Genomic DNA, 17,901 nt, shown 5'->3' on the forward strand with positions numbered 1-17,901 from the left:
AATCGGTCTACACAAATAAAGTCCGAAATGGACTCCAGATTGAAGTCCGAATTGTGCTTACCAATAACAAATGCAGGCCAACTATTTATAAGAAAAGAGGGGAATCAACTTCGAGTCCTGCTAGTTTAGATGGTGTACTGGTGGAAAGCTTAATCACTCAGCCTTTTGACTTTGGGCGACTCCACAAGCGTTAGAACGTTCCAGCAGTCCTGTCCAATAGTAATATAATCATTCTGCTCTGTGTCGCGGAATGTCCCGACACTCGTAAGAGTTCACTGCCTCCACAATTGACGTAATTAAATCGTCTGATTCGTGGAGACGAGTCTTACTATGATGCAACAATTCTGGTGAGCCGGACTCAACTCATCGCGCAGTTGATGCTTGCGTAGCTACCAGAGCTGGATCAGCTGTTTCAAGAATTTTTCATCCAAAAATATCAAGACGATCTATTGCTGATGCCAACTTCCAAACGAGTAACTAGTTTGATGGCAATCGCGATATCCAGCCTGTGAATCATAAAGCTATTGTTCGAGCGTTGATCCGTTTCCTCTCACCGTGGGTCAGGATAATTAGTAATACAACCAACGCCACAACGGTTATTTCCTTGAGAGCAGGCAGGACGCCACACTACATGCTCAAGGATATATAGTGGACCCACTTCTCATCAGTAGCTCCTCTCATAATGACATCTACCTCTACACTCAAACTTCAGGCTGTTCCAGTCGACAAAGAAATCGAAAACCTCATCAGATCAACCAAGGGATTAAGTGTTGGCTATTCCGAACAGGATACGCAGCATTTCGGCCCTGATCCAGATGGGTTGCCAATTCTTCCTGAAAGTACCCGTAAGAGATTGACCGATGCTGGCATCGACATCTCTCAGGGGTATCCATCCAGACCAGACAAGTCTTTGATTCCTGTCTTTGTTGACGAGGCTGCCGCCATCCGTGACGATGATTACGAATACGTTGACAGAGCAAAGAATGTAGACCCAGAAAAGAAGGCGTTGCTGGGTGCTGCAACTGAAGTGATCAACCTGACCAAACATATTGGTACCGAGATTGTTGGTCTTCAATTGAGCGACTTGACTGATCAGCAAAGAGACGAGCTTGCTCTGTTGGTTGCTGAAAGAGTTGTGGTTTTCTTCAGAGACCAGAAACTTTCCCCTCAAAAGCAAAGAGAGATTGGTGCTTATTGGGGCCGTGTTGAAGAACACCCTCAAGCCTCCTATGTCAACGGACTTCCTGGCATTTCGGTCATCTGGTTGGACTACTTCCGCAAGTCTTTCGGTTTGAACTTGACTTTCAAGAACAACAATGCTCGTAACTGGGATCCAGTCAAGCACAAGGTTCAAGGAACTCAAGTCTGGCACACGGACTTGACCCACGAGAAGCGTCCAGCTGGATACACCCACTTGCACTTGGATGCCATCCCAGAAACCGGTGGCGACACTAACTGGGCCTCTGGATACGCAGCTTACGATAAGCTTTCTGAGGAATTCAAAAAGTTCCTTGATGGAAAGGAAGCTGTCTATGTTTCTGCTCACGGCTACCTGGACAGAAAGAACCCATTTGCTGGTCCAAAGAGTATCGAGAGAGTTCATCCAATCATCAGAACCCACCCTGTTACTGGCTGGAAGTCTCTGTTTGTCAACAGATCTTACACCAAGAGAATTTTGGGTCTATCTTCTGTTGAGTCTGACATTATCTTGAAGTATTTATTCGAAGTGTTTGAGAAGAATGCCGACATCCAGGTTCGGTTTAAGTGGACTCCTTCCAAGCCAGGTTACGGTACATCTGCAATTTGGGATAACAGAGTTTCTCAGCACTCCGCTACTTGGGACCACGAAGGCAAGGATGCCCGTCATGGAACCAGAGTCACCACTCTGGGAGACTTGCCAAAGTTCGATCCTAACTCTAAGTCTCAAAGAGAGGCTCTCGGATTGTCTCTTGACGAAAAAGACTTTTACTAAGTATTTACTACTGAATTGCAACTTCCAGGTTTTCAACTACTTTCCCGCCTCTTAAATAGAGTAAATGCGGGTGTCAACACCCCTTATTGTTCCTAAAAGGGTGAAATCTGGGGTAATTTTGAAATTTCAAACTTAACCAATAAAAAAAAAACAGTAGATCCTCACTCAGACTTGATCAACACTTTTAATTGGACAGCTTGAACCAGTCAAACTGCTCAAGAGAAATTCATCAAACAATGAATCTCCATCTCACGTCGTCGTCTCCTTGGAAATCAGGCTCGCTGATGAAGGACTGGTCTTTTGGTGGTCCATCGGTGATCACATCCCGGCGGGCATTCTCTCTATTCAGAAGGAACCACAGCAATGTAGATGCGACTATACTGATTACCAGAAATCCCAAAGACATTCCATGTCCAAGCCAGTACCTTGGAACCTGGTTTGGCCGGTACATTTGACATCCAATGACCGCACCAATGTCACCAAACGAGATCTGGATAGCTGTAGCAACGGCACGCTTTGTCTGACCTGAAACGTTAGTGGCAACCCAGGTGAATTGAAGCGCAGAGGCGGTCATCATTCCGCATGTTGCAAAGAAAGTTCCTAGATATTGCACGCAGACAGTTGCATCAGTTAGCAGGATAATGTACCCCATTGAAGCAATCGATAACGCGAAAATGATAATTGGAGCACGACGGCTGATCTTCTGAGATAATAGTGCACCACCAACTGCACAGAAGAAAGCAACTGCATTAGGAGGAACCGTAAGCAACTGAGCTTTGGCAGCAGTATAGCCCAAGTTCTTGATAATTGTTGGCAGGAACAAGGTCAGCGAGTATTCTGGCAAAGCAATACCCATCCATGAGATCATATAAAGCCAACATTTGTAATCATTGAATGCTTTGCGCACCTCGCTCCAAGAGAATTTTTCATCTCTGAAGGAATCATTATCTTCTCTCAAAATTGTTTCCAAAGTACTCTTTTCCCGTTCACTCAAGAATTTATCTTCTCTTGGAAATCTTCTGACAAAGAAGTAACCACTTAATGCAACTAAAATAGTTGCTATTCCTTCGAGGGTAAAGATCCAAAACCATCCAGATTTATGTCCGATTCCATCCATTTTTCCTATAGCCCAGGCAAGTAATCCACCAAATGCACCAGCAATGGAAATACTGCTGTTAAATAGAGTCAGTCTTGTGACAAGAGCACGGCGACCATACCACATGGATAGATAAAAGATTGCACCGGGAAACACACCTGCCTCTGTTGCTCCGAGCAAAAATCTTGCCGTAAGCAGTCCTCCGTAGGAACTAGACAAAGCCATAAGTGTCGAAACAAGACCCCAGACGATCATGATTGTTGGAAGCCACACCTTTGGCGATAGCAGCTTCAACATAATGTTGGATGGAATCTCAAAAGCACAGTACCCAACAAAAAACACAGACAAGCACACAAGGTATTCCTCAGAGGTCATGTTCAGGTCTGCTAGCAAATTGTAGAGCTTGGCATTTCCAATGTTGGAACGATCAAGGTACGCCAAAAAGAACAAAATCGATATCGGAGGCAGGACGTACAAGTCAATCTTGCGTAGCAGTCTGACCCTCTCAGAAGGAGTCACGGGGTACTTCTCATCACCCGCACTTGGAACAGATCCCTCGATATCATGTGCCCGCTCCTCAGTCAATTCGACAACTTCTTTAGTTTTTGCATCGCCTGATTCAATACTCATATTCAGCAGATTGTGAATTCCAGCCAGAAGAATTAAAGTTGAGCGGACATTCGCAACAATCGGACCTACTTATATATGCACCCTGGTTTACATTGTCCGATCCGTTTTCTTGGTGGCTCGTGGGATCCATAGATTACAGAATGCATAATTTGCTTCGCTAAAATTATCTCAGATGATGAAATCGTAATTCCCTTGATTATCGAGGATAACCTATCGAGGAAATCAGTTAATATAGCCAGTCCCCTCCATCTCCAATAAACAGTTTGCCTAATTCACATTACGTCTATTTGTAACTGCCCTGCCTTAAAAAAATATTCAAACCGGAAGAACATTGTTCTATCAAAATTTGGCAAATATGTCTTAGCTCTCCAACTCGATCTCGTTCAACCCCTCCAAGAGTATGGTCGATAAGAGTATCTCGTATTCTCGGGATTCATCAGGGGGTTCGGGTCCCCGACTCGTAACGCCACACTTTGAGATAAGTTGATCTGAGTGCTTTAGCCACACTTCTCTGAAGCCACATCCAGTGCGTATAAGTTATGTGCAATTCTCAACAGGAAGTCATACAGACAAAATGACGGCCGATAGTGAGACAAGACCACTGAGGATTGCCATTCTTGGAGCCGGCCTAGTGGGTGCGTTTGCTGCAGTCGCTTTGTCAAAACTTCCAAACGTTGAAATTACCGTTTACGAGAAAAGTCAAGGCATCCGGGAGGTCGGTGCCGCAATTACTCTTACCGAAGGTGGTTTGGTAACCCTTAGTAAGGTGTTCGACCTGGAGGAACTTGAACCAATCTTGTATAGATCACCAAAACATGGACACATCACTAGACGTCATTGGAAGACAGGCGAATACTTTAAAGAGCCGGAACCAACACATCCCGATGAGCTCAAGTACTCTCATGCAAAAGCCCAAAGAATTCTACTCTTAGAGTTCATTCTGAAGCATGTGCCTGAAGGATTGATCAAGTACGATCATGAAGTGAAGGGTGTTGACGTGAAGCCTGATGGGGCTACGATTAATTTCAAAGATCGAACTCCAGTCAGGGCAGATCTCGTCATCTCTGCAGATGGAATTTATTCCAAAATACGTCGTCAGTTCACCAACGACAAGATCATTTACAAAGGCGCAGTCGCATACAGAAATGTTTTTGACGATAGTATTGTGAACGACATTCCAGGTGTTCCAGACGACGTTACTGTCTGGATCGGAAAAGGATCAGCCATGTTTATGACCAGGCTCACTCCAGGGAAATTCAATGTCGCTGCACATTTGAGAGATCCTCCAGATGTTGCTTCCAAGCTCAAATGGGACAGAGGAACCGGTGATTGGGGAAAACAACGTCTTATTGAGCACTTCAAAGATTGGGATCCAGTCATTGGTAAAATTCTTGATGTCATGCCAGAGTCCATTGCTTTCCCTTTGGAGCGTGCTCCATGGCTGAGAAACCTAGTCGTTGGAAATCGGATAGTTTTCGTTGGTGATGCTGCGCATCCAACGTCTGGTGTGTATGGTGCTGGAGCGAACATGGGATGGGACGATGTCTGGGCTTTGTACAAGTCTCTTACGGAGACTTCTGACAGAGACTACGACTTGCCAAGTGCCCTTTTCTTATTCAACGAGACTCGAGTCCCGTTCTTGAAACGCGTTGAGGAGCAGATTGACATCGATCAGGCAATCGGTGCAAAGTACCTTGCTACAGCCTCAGACGACGATGAATGGCGGAAGAGAATTGAAAAAAGAGGTTTATCAGCTAAGTGGATAACTGCACACAATGTTAACCTCGAGTTTGAAAAGGTAAGAGACAAGCATTTCCTGGATGTTTTTGCCTGAGACAGCTTAAGGTGATAGATTTCAGATGTATTAAAGTTTTTCAGCTCTATACGTTAGAGGTTGAGCACGTTTATCGTAAATAATTTGGCAATTATCCCTAAATCAAAGCAGTCTGAAAGCAAGTTCTAAATTCCATGTCCATGGTAGAATCAATCAATGAATCGTATCCAGAATGATTTGTAAGCAAGTCTACCAAATCCTTATCTGCGCAACTGCCTTATTGGGTCATCCGACAAAAATAATCAGCCAAGAATTTTAATTTCCTACTTCTACCCAGATTTTGACATAGAAAGAGCGGTACGATACTATTTGTTAACTGACAACTAAACAGAAAACAACTGAGCATATTATCTCACCATGGTATTGAGAAAAGTATGTACAACTTCGTTAGTTGCATAGACATAGTTTCTTGGGCGCAACCAGTTTCCCCAGCTACCACACCACCCTCGTTTTTGTCGTGCAGCAAGCGAGGAGTCTTATCTTGATGTGCAAGTTTATCTGGTTTTGCGGCATCATATGTTTTGATTATAAGTACCGTAGATTTTGCATTTGCCTAATCTCAAACAGATGACTGCCGATATTGCAGGCCCTTACCCCCATCCCAAAAAAGAGTTGGGACATGCAATTAATTACTTGACCGGAAACCATGACTACGATATTCCTGAGAAAACCAAGATGGACGAGCTGGCAACTCTGCGGGCTCGGCTGGAAACCAAGCCTTCGTTTAACCCCAATTTGAAGTTTGATCCAAAAAAGCATTTCGTATTCAAAGATGAGTATTATGAAACAGTCAAGCAGTTCTCACTTTCAGATCTCAACATCAAAAAGACAAGAGTTAAACCAGTATCTGATTTTGCTGCAGCCTATCCTTTCCCATTGTTATCTCCGGAAGCAGTTGATATGGTATTATGGGAAGCAGTTCGGCCAGACATTGTCGAAAAGTATGGCCGGCTTCCCAACCTTGCCAAGAGTGCTACCAGACTAGATTTTCATATTGGCGGACACTGCAGCAGACAAGGTCCCTTCACTCAAGCCATGCTGACGTCTCCAATACTTTATAAGATAATTGAGGGATTTTGCAAGGTTAAGGTGAAAGCCCTATTTAGTGCAGGACATTTCAACTTTTCACTTGCTTCCAATGATCCAGAGGAAATCTTGCGGACTGAAAAAAGCAAAGATGAACAGTTCCGTATTTACGAGGCGCAAAGCAAGGAAGGAGGAGATGAAATACCATCCAGCTTGGGATTACACTACGATTCTTCAAGTTTTGCACTTGTCATCATGATGGACATGGGAGATGATGCAGTGGGAGGTGAAACCGGTATTGTTACAGGGGATGATAAATTTGTGCGGGTCCCAGATCCAAAAGTTGGGTATGCTACCTTGATTCAAGGCATGGTTTTGAAACACGTCGCTACTAAGCCCATATCGAATTCAAACAGAATTACAGCTGTTGGCGGATACTGTGTTTCTGGGCCAGAGATGCTTGATAATATCTTGCTGACAAGTGTCAAACCGTCCATTCTCCCACGAAACAATTACGACGAGTTCTATAATGACTGGGCACAATTCAGGCTTAAGAATCTTGAAGAACATATTGGCTTCTATCGCAAAAAGCTCATGAAAGCAGCAGATGAGGGTAAAACTTTCAATCAGTTATCCTTCATCAAAAGATGCAGGGAAATGGAAAGATATTTGGTGAAATGTTGGGATGAGATGGAGGCATACAATAACCCCCCATTCCCCCCGGCGGAGTTTAGCACACCTTACAGTGAGCTTCCTGATTTGGAAGAGTAAGAGTGACTATCCGTTTTGAGACTCAGAATGAATTGAGCGTTCACGCAACACAAACTACCAACAGCGATTTACCTATTTATATCGTCACAGCAGTAACCGTAAGTTATGTATGAGACAAGTTAATCACGCAATTAAAGCTCATAGTAGGGCCTGCACAAAACAAACAAAACAGCTATAGAGCATCTGCGTGTGTCCCAGTCACTGCCTGATTTGCAAGCTCTTTGGCCCCTGCTGGTCAATCCTTAAATATAAAGACGGCGATAGTCCTCCGAATTAGATAAAAGTATCATTTATATTGTGAAGAATTGAGAAGAATGAAATATCATCCTTAACTAATGACCATCCATACTCAAAGTCGTCCAAAAGTACTCTATATCCCTGCAAATGATTCTGTGCACGACGACCAAGCATGGAAAATTCTCAATGAGAGATTTGAGCTGATCTATTACGATTGTAAAACAGAGCAGGAGTATATTGAAGAAGTTCAGAAGCCAAACGGTAGATTTTCAGGGATCAGAGCTATTTGCCGACCAACTTGGCTGAAAGGATATCCATATGTAAACCACTTCCTGTTCCGCAATGAGCCTGTCAAGCACTTGCCTGATTCTGTTGAGATTATAGTCCAGTCTGGCCATGGATACGATATTGTCGATCTTGAGTAGCTTACCAGACGCGGTGTTTTATTCTGCAACTCACCTAACTGCTGTTCGATTGCCACAGCTGATGTCGGCATTTCCTTGGTATTGCAATCGTTTAGATATTTGACTTATGCAGAAAATTGTGTTTGGAAAGGTGATTACTACGGTGCAGCTCCCTTAACATACTGGGGAGATAATCCTAGTGGAAGAACACTCGGAATTATTGGCCTCGGAAGCATTGCTATCCGCGTCGCTCGAGCATGCAAGGCAATGGATATGAACGTTGTCTATCATAATAGGTCTCAAAAGCCTGATTATGAGCTAGAAATCGAAGGTTTGAAGTTCTATCCAGATTTGAACGAAATGCTTGCAATCACTGATTGCATATTTATCAGCTGTCCATATACTCCAGCTACTAAGCACTTAATCAATTTTGATCGTTTCAAATATATGAAAGACAAGGTCAGACTGGTTAATATCGCGCGCGGTCCGATTGTTGAAGAAGCCGCAATCATTGATGCTTTAGAAAGGGGCCAGCTTGTCGGTGCAGGGTTTGATGTCCATGAATTTGAACCCAAGATTCATCCCAAGCTTCTTGCCGACTATAGGGTCACTTTGCTTCCTCATATTGGAGTTGCTTCAAAGGATAGCTTCAAGGCATTTGAACGCAAATGCGTGGAAAACTTGGTTGAATATTTTTACGGAAATGGGAAACCGTCTGCGGTCAATAAAGAGCTTTTAGAGGACATCAATTGAAGATAGTATGTAAATTCCGGTGTCTAATTTCCTTCTGCCAAGCCTCTCATAATGTCTACTGTACCGTTTGCTCTGGGGAAAAATGTGTAATCGGCGTCCTTATGTGGGTCCTTCATTTTGTTGAATGTACCTGGGTGACCGTATCCGCCACCACCAGGAGTAAGAATGAAAATTCGATCACCTGGCTGAACTGAGATGGAGCTCTTTCCTCCCATGTTGATTTTACTGCCATTAGTTCGAATCACAAACGTTTCACCCTTCTTTCCAGGATGTCCCCCGTTCATTCCGTATGGGGCAAACACTCGTCTTTCTGATAGAATACAGGCAACCAATGGAGTCGTAGCCTCAATTTCTCGAAGAGCTCCATTACCACCCTTGTACTCACCTAAGCCACCACTGTTTTCTCTAACTGCAAATTTGCGCAACAGAACTGGATAGCGTTGTTCGTAATGCTCGGGATCTGTAATTTTTGTGTTGGTCATATTAGTTTGGACAGCGTCTGATCCATTCCATCCTAAGCCTGCTCCGCTTCCATTACAGACTGTTTCATAATATCCGAACCCATCTGCTCCATCAACTCCAATGGTGAAATTTGACATATCTCCACCGCAGGCTGCTGCGAAACCAAAAGCCTTGAAAATGACATCGACAATTCTTTGAGATGTTAGACCGTTACCAGCACAGACAGCAACTCCTTCATCAGGTCTTAAGAAACTTCCTTGTGGAATGCGAATATCAATAGGTGCAAGACATCCCTGATTCAAAGGTATATCACCTTCGACCATACAACGCAAGCTGAAAATGATCGACGAGTGAGTGACTGCAATAGGTGCATTCCAGTTTCCATTAACCTGTCCACCGGTTCCTGCGAAGTCAAAAACAGCGGAACCAGTATCAGAATTGATGGAGATTTTGAGATGTATAGCTGTTCCATCGTCCATGCAATCTTCTGCTTCCAACGCCAATCCCGAATATCTCGAACTAATACCCTTCAGAAGATTTCTAATAGCAAGTTCTGATGACAGCTGGATCTCGTCCATATATAGCTGGACAACTTCGCGCCCATATTCATCCATCAGATCGTGTATGAGTGCAGCGCCCTTGCTATTAGCAGCAATTTGTGCTCTAATGTCCGCTATGTTATCATTAAGGGTACGCGTTCCATGGTTTCCAGGGATACTAGCTGGTTTGGTGTATAGAAGATATTTTGCAGTAACTTCATCAAATAGATCATCCTTGACAATTTTGACGGCTTTCATAATTGCCCCTTCTTGCCAAAGTTCAGTGGAATTTGGGGGCATAGATCCAGGCAATATTCCACCGATATCTGCATGATGACCTCTGGATGCTGTCCAAAAGATAATGTTTTGACCTTCTTTATCGAAGACGGGAGTCATGAGAGTAATATCAGGTAAGTGAGTCCCCCCAGATATTGGCGAGTTTGAAATTATAACATCTCCCGGGTGTAAATCCTCTCCCCAATGATCAATTTGCCACTTGACTGCAAACGCCATTGAACCAATCATTGCCGGAACATGAGGTGCATTAGCAACTAGCCCACCAGATGCGGAAAACACGGAACAAGTAAAATCTAGTCGTTCCTTAATATTGGTACTGACACTGGATCTTTGTAGCGATCTTCCCATTTGCTCTGCTACACTCATAAATCTATGATTGAATATAGAGAGCTCAATTGGATCCACTTTAGATTCAAGACTCTTGCTATCGAGCTTGGGCACTTCTATCAAAACTGAAGATTTCAGAACTTTTGCAATTGCTTTAGGCACTATTACCAACGTTTGTGTTGCATCAACAATAAAGGCAGGTCCAATAACTAGGTCACCAACAATAAGGTCACTCAAATGATAAACGGGGGCAGACACAAACTCAGAATTGACAAACGTCTTCTGAAGAGAAAACGGCTTGGCTTTTGTTTCGGTAAAAGTGACAGATTCTTGCTCTACTAGAGGTGAAACAAGAGGATTTGAAAAGCTTTTACCCACTGAACGAACTCGAAGACTCTCAACGACAACCTCTCGGTTTGATTTCAAGCCGAACTCCCTCAAATGTTTCTGTGCAAATGTCTCCAAAATATCTTCATCGTCAATCCATTCGCACATGAGAGCAGTATTACTTCCTTTGTATTTCATGTTCAGAAACATCTCAGAATGGACAATCTTGACATTTTGGGAGTTGCAAAGCAGATGACTTTCTGAAGCTTGTTTCATTTTCAATAGCTCTTGAGCAAAATATCGTTTCAGCTTAACAGTGTAAACTGCTGAAGAAGGTCTATGCTCTTCATGAACAGTATCCGCCAAAGAAAATCCGTAGGCCGACAGTAATGAAGAGTGCTTATGAATGCTTATTTGCTCAATTCCTAGGTACTGTGCAATCTGGCATGCGTGCTGCCCCCCAGCCCCACCAAATGAACAGAGGATATGATTTGATGTTTTGAAACCCTTCGACTCCGTTAGCGTCCTTATAGGACGGCACATTGATTCGTTAGCGACTTTGAGAAATCCTTCAGCAACCTCAAAAATAGAAAAGGATTTGCCGGTCTCCAAATTAATCTCATTAGTGAGGTCATGGAACTTCTGCAACGGGCTTTCATAGTCTAGTGGTTCATCTTCGTTTGGTCCAAAGATTTTTGGAAAATTCTCAATGATCAGTCTTCCGGTAATTAGATTTGCATCGGTCACCGTCAATGGGCCCCCTTTCCGGTAACATGCAGGGCCCGGATGAGAAGATGCAGATTCAGGACCAACTGTCATCAATCCATTTTTCCACTGCAAAATTGAACCTCCTCCAGCTGCAACGGTATTAATGTCCAATTGTGGAGCTCTAATAGATACACCTGCTGTAGTAGTCTCAAAAACATGCTCAAGTTTACCATCGTAACGAGAAACATCAGTCGATGTTCCTCCCATATCGAATCCTATCAGGGCTATTCGCTTGTTGGAATCATAAACACTTTGACTATAGCCAATGACACCACCGGCAGGGCCCGACAGCAAGGAATGAAGTCCTGTGATCTTTTGGAAATTTACTAGACCGCCATCAGATTGCATAATCTGGCAGTTCACCTTGTCAAGAGCACCAGCCTTGAATCTAGAGCTAAAGTTTGAGACGTATTCTTTAATCACTGGGGTCACATAAGCATCGGCAACGGATGAGTTCGTACGACCAACAAATCCAGCTAAAGAGGAAACTTCGGAGGAAACAACAATGCTCTCAAATCCCACTTCTTGAGCAAGTTTTCGAGCACTTTCTTCATGATCAGGAAAAATATAGGAGTGCAAAAAAGAAAAAGCCACGCATTTATAGCCTTTCTGTTTGGCCTCTGTCAATTTAGCTCTTGTGGTCTCAACATTTAGCGGCTCCAGAACTCTAATCCCATCTCCACTTAGCCCTGTGACCTTTTCATATCTTTGAAAATACTCCAAGTTTGCCGATTTGTATTCAGAAGATGTTTCGATTGTAACTCTTTCGTCGACTTCCCATACTTCTTTCGCGAGAACGTCTCTTCTGCTGATCTTGAAGTCGAACATATACGGCCGACTTTGGTCACCAATTTTCAAAACGTCGCTAAAACCTTTTGTCACAAACAATGCGACGTCCTTTCCCTTTCTTTCCAGCAGCGCATTGGTGCTGACAGTTGTCCCTAATCTAATCTCCGAAACATCGTACAAGTCAAGTAACTCATTTCTTGGAATATCTTGATTTCTGTGGATCTCCAGAACTCGACGTATAGCTTCAGATGGTGCATCAATGTAGTTATTCGGGTCAACAGAAAGAATTTTAATAACAATTTCCGATCCATCGTCTCTGGAGGCAATACAGTCGGTGAAAGTTCCACCCCGATCTTAAATTAGTCAGTTAGCCTATCTTGATACCTACCGATTGAGATACTAAGTTGTCCTGAGCTTCGAGCCATTTGTTGATCATACAAAAATGATGCGATTTCCAATATATATTACAAAATGAAGGAGGTTTTTCGCCGAGATTCTCAAAAGGTTGGTAGATTTTCTTATCGTAGTTTAGCGGTTTTCTACCGCCGATAGATTTCGAATAGGAAATTCCTAAGATAAGAAAAGCGGATGATTATTTTTGGGTTTAAAAGAAGCTAGCTGTAAAGAACATTTGCAGCATTCGATTTTCTCAAATGACGACCTACTCTACCACTTCGCCCGAGGAGTTCAGACTTCTTTGTAGAAAAGGAGAATTTACAGGGGATACTGCCGGAGCCTGTGCTGAATATGCTCAGGCAAATCTCATTGTCCTGCCGAAAAAGTACGCTAACGACTTTGTGAGTCTTTGTTACAGGAACAGCGCTCCATGTCCGTTATTATGTCGGACTCCAGCTGGGAATCCCAAGAAAGTGAACAGTACCAAGTTTTTCAAAAGTACGGAGGTTGACTTAAGTACAGATTTCCCTTCATATTGCGTGTACGAGAAGGGTATCTTGAAAGAGACCACAACTAGTATTTCAAGTATATGGTCTGAGAATCATGTCGGATTTCTGATAGGGTGTTCATACTCATTTGAAAACGATTTGGCAAGAAACGGGTTGATTCCAAGACATCAAACATTAAATCGGGGTGTTCCTGTTTACAAAACCAGCAAGTACCTGGATCCTGCAGGCATATTTTCCAAATGCACCTACGTTGTCAGTATGAGGCCTTACAAAAAATCCGAGCTTGAAAAAGTGAGATCTATTACTAGAAAGTTTGAAGAAACACATGGAGAACCTGTTGATTGGGGTTACGATGGCGCGGAAAGATTGGGAATCAGGGATTTAATGCACCCTGATTTTGGAGATCGACCTGAAATCCATGAAGATGAAATTCCTGTTTTCTGGGGATGCGGTGTTACACCACAGCTATGTGTTATGCAAATGGGCGATGCTATAGAAGGAACTGTGATGTCTCACAAAACTGGAAGTATGCTTGTGATGGATATCACGGGGGACAATATCAAAAATTTGTAGGGTGTTCAGAATGTGATGAAATGTTTATGTCAAGCAACAGTGAATTGTTTTGGTTTTCTGTCAATGAAGGTCTTCACCTTAGCTTCTCAAGTGCTATGTTTTCTATCAGTTTGAAATGTTCAAAACTTTGATAGTCAAACGCAGAATTATCGAAATCATCGCATACATCTTTTCTAGCACCAACAGTGATAATACTCTCTTTACCAGTAGTTGGGTGCTCCAGCGTATAATTCAATTGTAGTAAAAGAATTCGCAACTTTTGCAATCTGATGAGATGATCATTAGCGGTAACACTCCCACTATTTGTCAAATCGCGAAAGATAGTTGTGCAGTCATTGAGTAGCAAACTAGTATTTCTTGATTTTAGGTTATCGTCAAGATACTCTGTAAGCATGAGAACAATAGCGGAAAGAAAGAGAAAGTTGGAATCTATGAATCCAAAAAATGAAACATCACCCCTTGATGAAAGAAGTTTGTAGACACGAATGTTAGAAATTGCAGCAGCCAGGCACATGTTGCTCAACTTAAAATCCAAAGAGTTTGACGATGTGGGAGAATTTGTGGAATTTTTGTCGGAAATCGTACGGGTAGTTTGTGGCTGGATATTTCTTAGAAATGATTGAATGGTGACTAAGATAATGCATTCATTTAGACGAAAAACTAATGCAAACAAGAGGCGCCAAAATAACTTTTTGTCGTCGAAATGTAACATCTTTGAAGTTTCCGAAGTGATCGAACGGGAGCGTTCACACAAGCTTTCTAAGATATCGTCAATATTTGCAACAAGCCCATTTCTAGAGTTGATAGAGGCGCAGGTAAGAATTTTCTGTTTCAATTTCGTTAAAACAATCTTTTCTTTCAAAAAGAATGATGTGGGTAACTCCCCACCATACTTCCCATCTTCGGGGAGATCAATGTCCGGGACCACCTCAATTGGAAGTAATGCGGGCGTTCCCAGGCAAGATGCTGCAAAGAAGTCCACATTGGTAACCGACCACCATAATCTTTTCATACGTTCCTTTTCAATCTGTGAATGATTGTCCTCATATGTTGTAATCATGTTCAGGCGAAGCAGGCTCGCTACTCTCACCGCATTTCCTGAATACATATATGCAAAATCAAGTTTGTTGAGTCCAATCAGGTATATGGTCACTAGGTGAAGACATTCCACATATGCAAGAGTTGGAGCTCCATAGTAATCTTGAAGTAACGAGAACACGAGACGGAAATAAGAAAGACCGGGATATTGATCTGAGACAACGTCTCCACCATGTAATCTTCCAATTGCAAAGAGTAAGAACAATCGAATTACCTCAAGCCTGGTTTCAATATTTTCAAGAGACACAATACAGTCATTATCATAAGTCTCTTTCATAAAATTGTATGTGGATTTGATCTTCATTACTTGATTGTCAATTCCAACAATATCGAGAGCATTTTTGAACAACTCATTGGCAGTGTCCCAAGATGGAAACTCATCAGGATTCACTTTATTGATAAGGTTTCCCCTCATGAGAAACGAGACGTCAAGAAATAGTTCATTGAAATTGATATCTGGTGGTTCCTGGACTTCCAAAGTTTCAATATTTCCACCAGCATCAACATACGTCCTACGTAGCCCATTGTAAACAAAATCAAAAAGTTGTAATGAGTTAGACAAGGCATGCCCCAATCCTTTTCTATTCTGGCCACAGTTGTTGTGATTGTGTTTCAATGACGTATAGTATGTACTCATTGGCTTTCGCTTAATGCAATCTGTCTTTGATCTTATACAAGTATTGCACTTATCGTTTCCTTCTAACCTTATGCATTTCACTTTTCGACGGTAACAGTGTTCGCACGCGCTGACCGTTCGAGGACCAAACTGAGTCTGCTTGACTTTTGCCCTAGGATGGAACAAGTTAGACATTTGCGAACTAAAGACTCAAGATGATTATCAAATCTTCGGGCAATTTTAGTTTTTTCTTTCGAATTCTGAATCGAAATCAAAATTACATTTTCCGTAATCTCCAATAAACCCTAGAAAGATTTTTGGTCCCATATGAGCTTGCCGACAAGGGAGCCACTATATATGGTCAGAAAAATCTTGCAAAAGCGTGTTACGCTTTCCCGAAATTTTGGATAACGTCACTAAGAATATGTTGTCTGATTACTGATTGAGCACTACTTTTATCGTTATGGAAAACAATCTCAAATTGGATCAAAAAAAATCAACAAGTTGACTTACAGCGCAAATCAACCCCCGAGCAACTCATTTTCTGCAACAATCCAAAGAAACCCACCAAGTGATAAGCTCGGAGGAGAACTACCGATCTGCCAAAAATAGAATGTAAGATAAAGTTTTAACAATAGAATTTTATCGGAATCTGCACGAGATATAATTGCTGGATGTAATTAACTTTGTGCCTTATCGTGTCCATAAGATCACTGGAGATAAAATGCGGAAACCCAAATAATATAAACTTGCGAATCCTTCTGCCTACTAATCCATCTTCAAATGACCGAGATTAACGAGAAAGAAGTCGATGTCTCAATCGAAGTCGAAGCTGTAACCGATGATTCGTGCCCATTCCCTGAGGCAGAGAAAAGATTTGTCCGACGCATGGACAGGAGAATTATGCCAATTCTCTCATTGATGTATTTCTTTTCGGCTCTAGACAGATCGAATATTGGTAATGCCAAGGTTGCCGGTATGAACAAAGACATCGGTATCAACGATTCACAGTATTCGACGGCGGTTTCGATCGTGTATGCAACCTATCTTCCATTCATGTTACCTGGTGTCTTGATAATGTTGAGATTCTTCGACAACAAAAAGAGACAGTATTTAGGGTGCATGGTTGCTTCTTGGTCGATAGTCACAATCTTCACATTGTTCGTAGATAGCTACGGATCGCTCATCGCATGCCGGCTGTTGTTGGGGCTGTGCGAAGCATCGTTTTTCTCATCAATATCGGTTATTATTTCGAATTTTTATTTTCAAAGTGAGTTGTCCCAACGTACTGCTTATTTATTTGCAGCATCGGCATTTTCGAGTGCATTTGGTGGTCTGATTGGAACTGGGATCACCAAGATTCAATCGGGAAAGTTAGCTTCCTGGAAATACATCTATTTGATTGAAGGACTTCTTTCTTTCTTTTCAAGTTTCTGGATTTATTTCGGAATGCCCAACAATCCAGAGGAAATTGTCCATGGAGAGGAGGAAGCCAAAGCACTAGCATGGAGATCGGAGCGTCGTCATCTGTTCATCATGGCAGATGGAGATAAAAAAACTGAAGCACTCTCCGCGATCAAAGATGTGAAACTATACCTCTCAACTCTTATCCAATTCTGTGGCGATGTCCTAATGTATGGGTTCTCTACATTTTTGCCTTCTATCCTTCAAAGCGACCTTGGCTATGATTCGTTGAAGTCCCAATATTTGACTGTGCCTGTCTACATTTTTGCAGGAATTATCTTTGTTGTGTTCGCAAGAATCTCAGACAAAACGAGAATCAGAGGACCAATGATAGTTGGCCTTTACACTTTTGGAGTTGTTGGATACGCACTACTGTTAGCCAATACCAGTAGTGGTGTCAAGTACTTTGCTTGCTACCTGATTTGCTTTTGTCTTTATCTTCCGGGAATGAACGAATCCTGGATTGCAACTAATTCCGCGCCTCAATTTAAAAGAGCAGTTTCGATTGGCGTCAACCAATCGCTGGGAAATATTGCTGGTGTCATTAGCCCACAGGTGTATCGCAAAAGTCCAAAATACACGCTAGGACACGCTTTCACTTTGGGATGCATAGTTGTGGCAATGATTGCAGCCTCCATAAGCTCTCTTATGTTGGTCAAAAGAAACAGAGAGAATGCAAAAGTCTTGAAAAGTGGAGTGGACAATAGGGGATTAAAAAGAACCATTGGGGACGACGCTCCTGACTTTAATTTCGTCATTTGAGTTCTGTACCGGTATAGAATAAATTTCCATTGAATCCAATGCAATACAAACACGAACAACAAAAAATACTATCATGAGCCTCTCATCAATGTATTATAGCAAGGAATGCAATCCAGTTACTGCGAACTCTACGTATCCACACTTGAAGACTCTTCCGCTTCGTGACGAAATATTCCCCTGTGTCAAAAAGTTCCTCGACGGGAAGAAGGCTGTTTTTGTTTCCGCACACGGCTACCTTGACAGGAACAATC

General features: G+C 42.5%; 10 protein-coding genes across 10 annotated transcripts; 6 read left to right on the forward strand and 4 right to left on the reverse strand.

Annotated features, from left to right (window-relative positions):
- Positions 1 to 682: 682 nt before the first annotated feature.
- OGAPHI_006845 (uncharacterized protein) lies at positions 683 to 1,972 on the forward strand (the record flags this gene model as incomplete). Its single annotated transcript, XM_046208175.1, has 1 exon — positions 683 to 1,972. One exon carries the CDS (start codon positions 683 to 685, stop codon positions 1,970 to 1,972), a length of 1,290 nt encoding a protein of 429 aa, XP_046058562.1.
- Positions 764 to 1,603, reverse strand: OGAPHI_006846 (uncharacterized protein; the record flags this gene model as incomplete). The annotated part of the gene is made up of 1 exon (XM_046208176.1): positions 764 to 1,603. One exon carries the CDS (start codon positions 1,601 to 1,603, stop codon positions 764 to 766), a length of 840 nt encoding a protein of 279 aa, XP_046058563.1.
- Positions 1,973 to 2,036: 64 nt separating the features above from the next.
- OGAPHI_006847 (uncharacterized protein) lies at positions 2,037 to 2,501 on the forward strand (the record flags this gene model as incomplete). The annotated part of the gene is made up of 2 exons (XM_046208177.1): positions 2,037 to 2,084; positions 2,169 to 2,501. 2 exons carry the CDS (start codon positions 2,037 to 2,039, stop codon positions 2,499 to 2,501), a joined length of 381 nt encoding a protein of 126 aa, XP_046058564.1.
- On the reverse strand, positions 2,202 to 3,698 carry OGAPHI_006848 (uncharacterized protein; the record flags this gene model as incomplete). The annotated part of the gene is made up of 1 exon (XM_046208178.1): positions 2,202 to 3,698. One exon carries the CDS (start codon positions 3,696 to 3,698, stop codon positions 2,202 to 2,204), a length of 1,497 nt encoding a protein of 498 aa, XP_046058565.1.
- Positions 3,699 to 4,272: 574 nt separating this feature from the next.
- On the forward strand, positions 4,273 to 5,532 carry OGAPHI_006849 (uncharacterized protein; the record flags this gene model as incomplete). Its single annotated transcript, XM_046208179.1, has 1 exon — positions 4,273 to 5,532. One exon carries the CDS (start codon positions 4,273 to 4,275, stop codon positions 5,530 to 5,532), a length of 1,260 nt encoding a protein of 419 aa, XP_046058566.1.
- Positions 4,818 to 5,228, reverse strand: OGAPHI_006850 (uncharacterized protein; the record flags this gene model as incomplete). Its single annotated transcript, XM_046208180.1, has 1 exon — positions 4,818 to 5,228. The coding sequence occupies one exon, from the start codon at positions 5,226 to 5,228 to the stop codon at positions 4,818 to 4,820; it is 411 nt and encodes a 136-aa protein (XP_046058567.1).
- A 357-nt stretch (positions 5,533 to 5,889) lies between the features above and the next one.
- On the forward strand, positions 5,890 to 8,723 carry OGAPHI_006851 (uncharacterized protein; the record flags this gene model as incomplete). Its single annotated transcript, XM_046208181.1, has 4 exons — positions 5,890 to 5,904; positions 6,073 to 7,325; positions 7,685 to 7,987; positions 8,087 to 8,723. 4 exons carry the CDS (start codon positions 5,890 to 5,892, stop codon positions 8,721 to 8,723), a joined length of 2,208 nt encoding a protein of 735 aa, XP_046058568.1.
- A 4,162-nt stretch (positions 8,724 to 12,885) lies between these two features.
- On the forward strand, positions 12,886 to 13,710 carry OGAPHI_006852 (uncharacterized protein; the record flags this gene model as incomplete). The annotated part of the gene is made up of 1 exon (XM_046208183.1): positions 12,886 to 13,710. One exon carries the CDS (start codon positions 12,886 to 12,888, stop codon positions 13,708 to 13,710), a length of 825 nt encoding a protein of 274 aa, XP_046058569.1.
- Positions 13,711 to 13,783: 73 nt separating this feature from the next.
- Positions 13,784 to 15,445, reverse strand: OGAPHI_006853 (uncharacterized protein; the record flags this gene model as incomplete). The annotated part of the gene is made up of 1 exon (XM_046208184.1): positions 13,784 to 15,445. One exon carries the CDS (start codon positions 15,443 to 15,445, stop codon positions 13,784 to 13,786), a length of 1,662 nt encoding a protein of 553 aa, XP_046058570.1.
- Positions 15,446 to 16,207: 762 nt separating this feature from the next.
- Positions 16,208 to 17,650, forward strand: OGAPHI_006854 (uncharacterized protein; the record flags this gene model as incomplete). Its single annotated transcript, XM_046208185.1, has 1 exon — positions 16,208 to 17,650. The coding sequence occupies one exon, from the start codon at positions 16,208 to 16,210 to the stop codon at positions 17,648 to 17,650; it is 1,443 nt and encodes a 480-aa protein (XP_046058571.1).
- Between the last annotated feature and the right edge of the window lie 251 nt (positions 17,651 to 17,901).

Source organism: Ogataea philodendri, assembly GCF_020536065.1.
Source record: "Ogataea philodendri strain CBS6075 chromosome Unknown scaffold13, whole genome shotgun sequence".
Taxonomy (NCBI): Eukaryota; Fungi; Ascomycota; class Pichiomycetes; order Pichiales; family Pichiaceae; genus Ogataea; species Ogataea philodendri.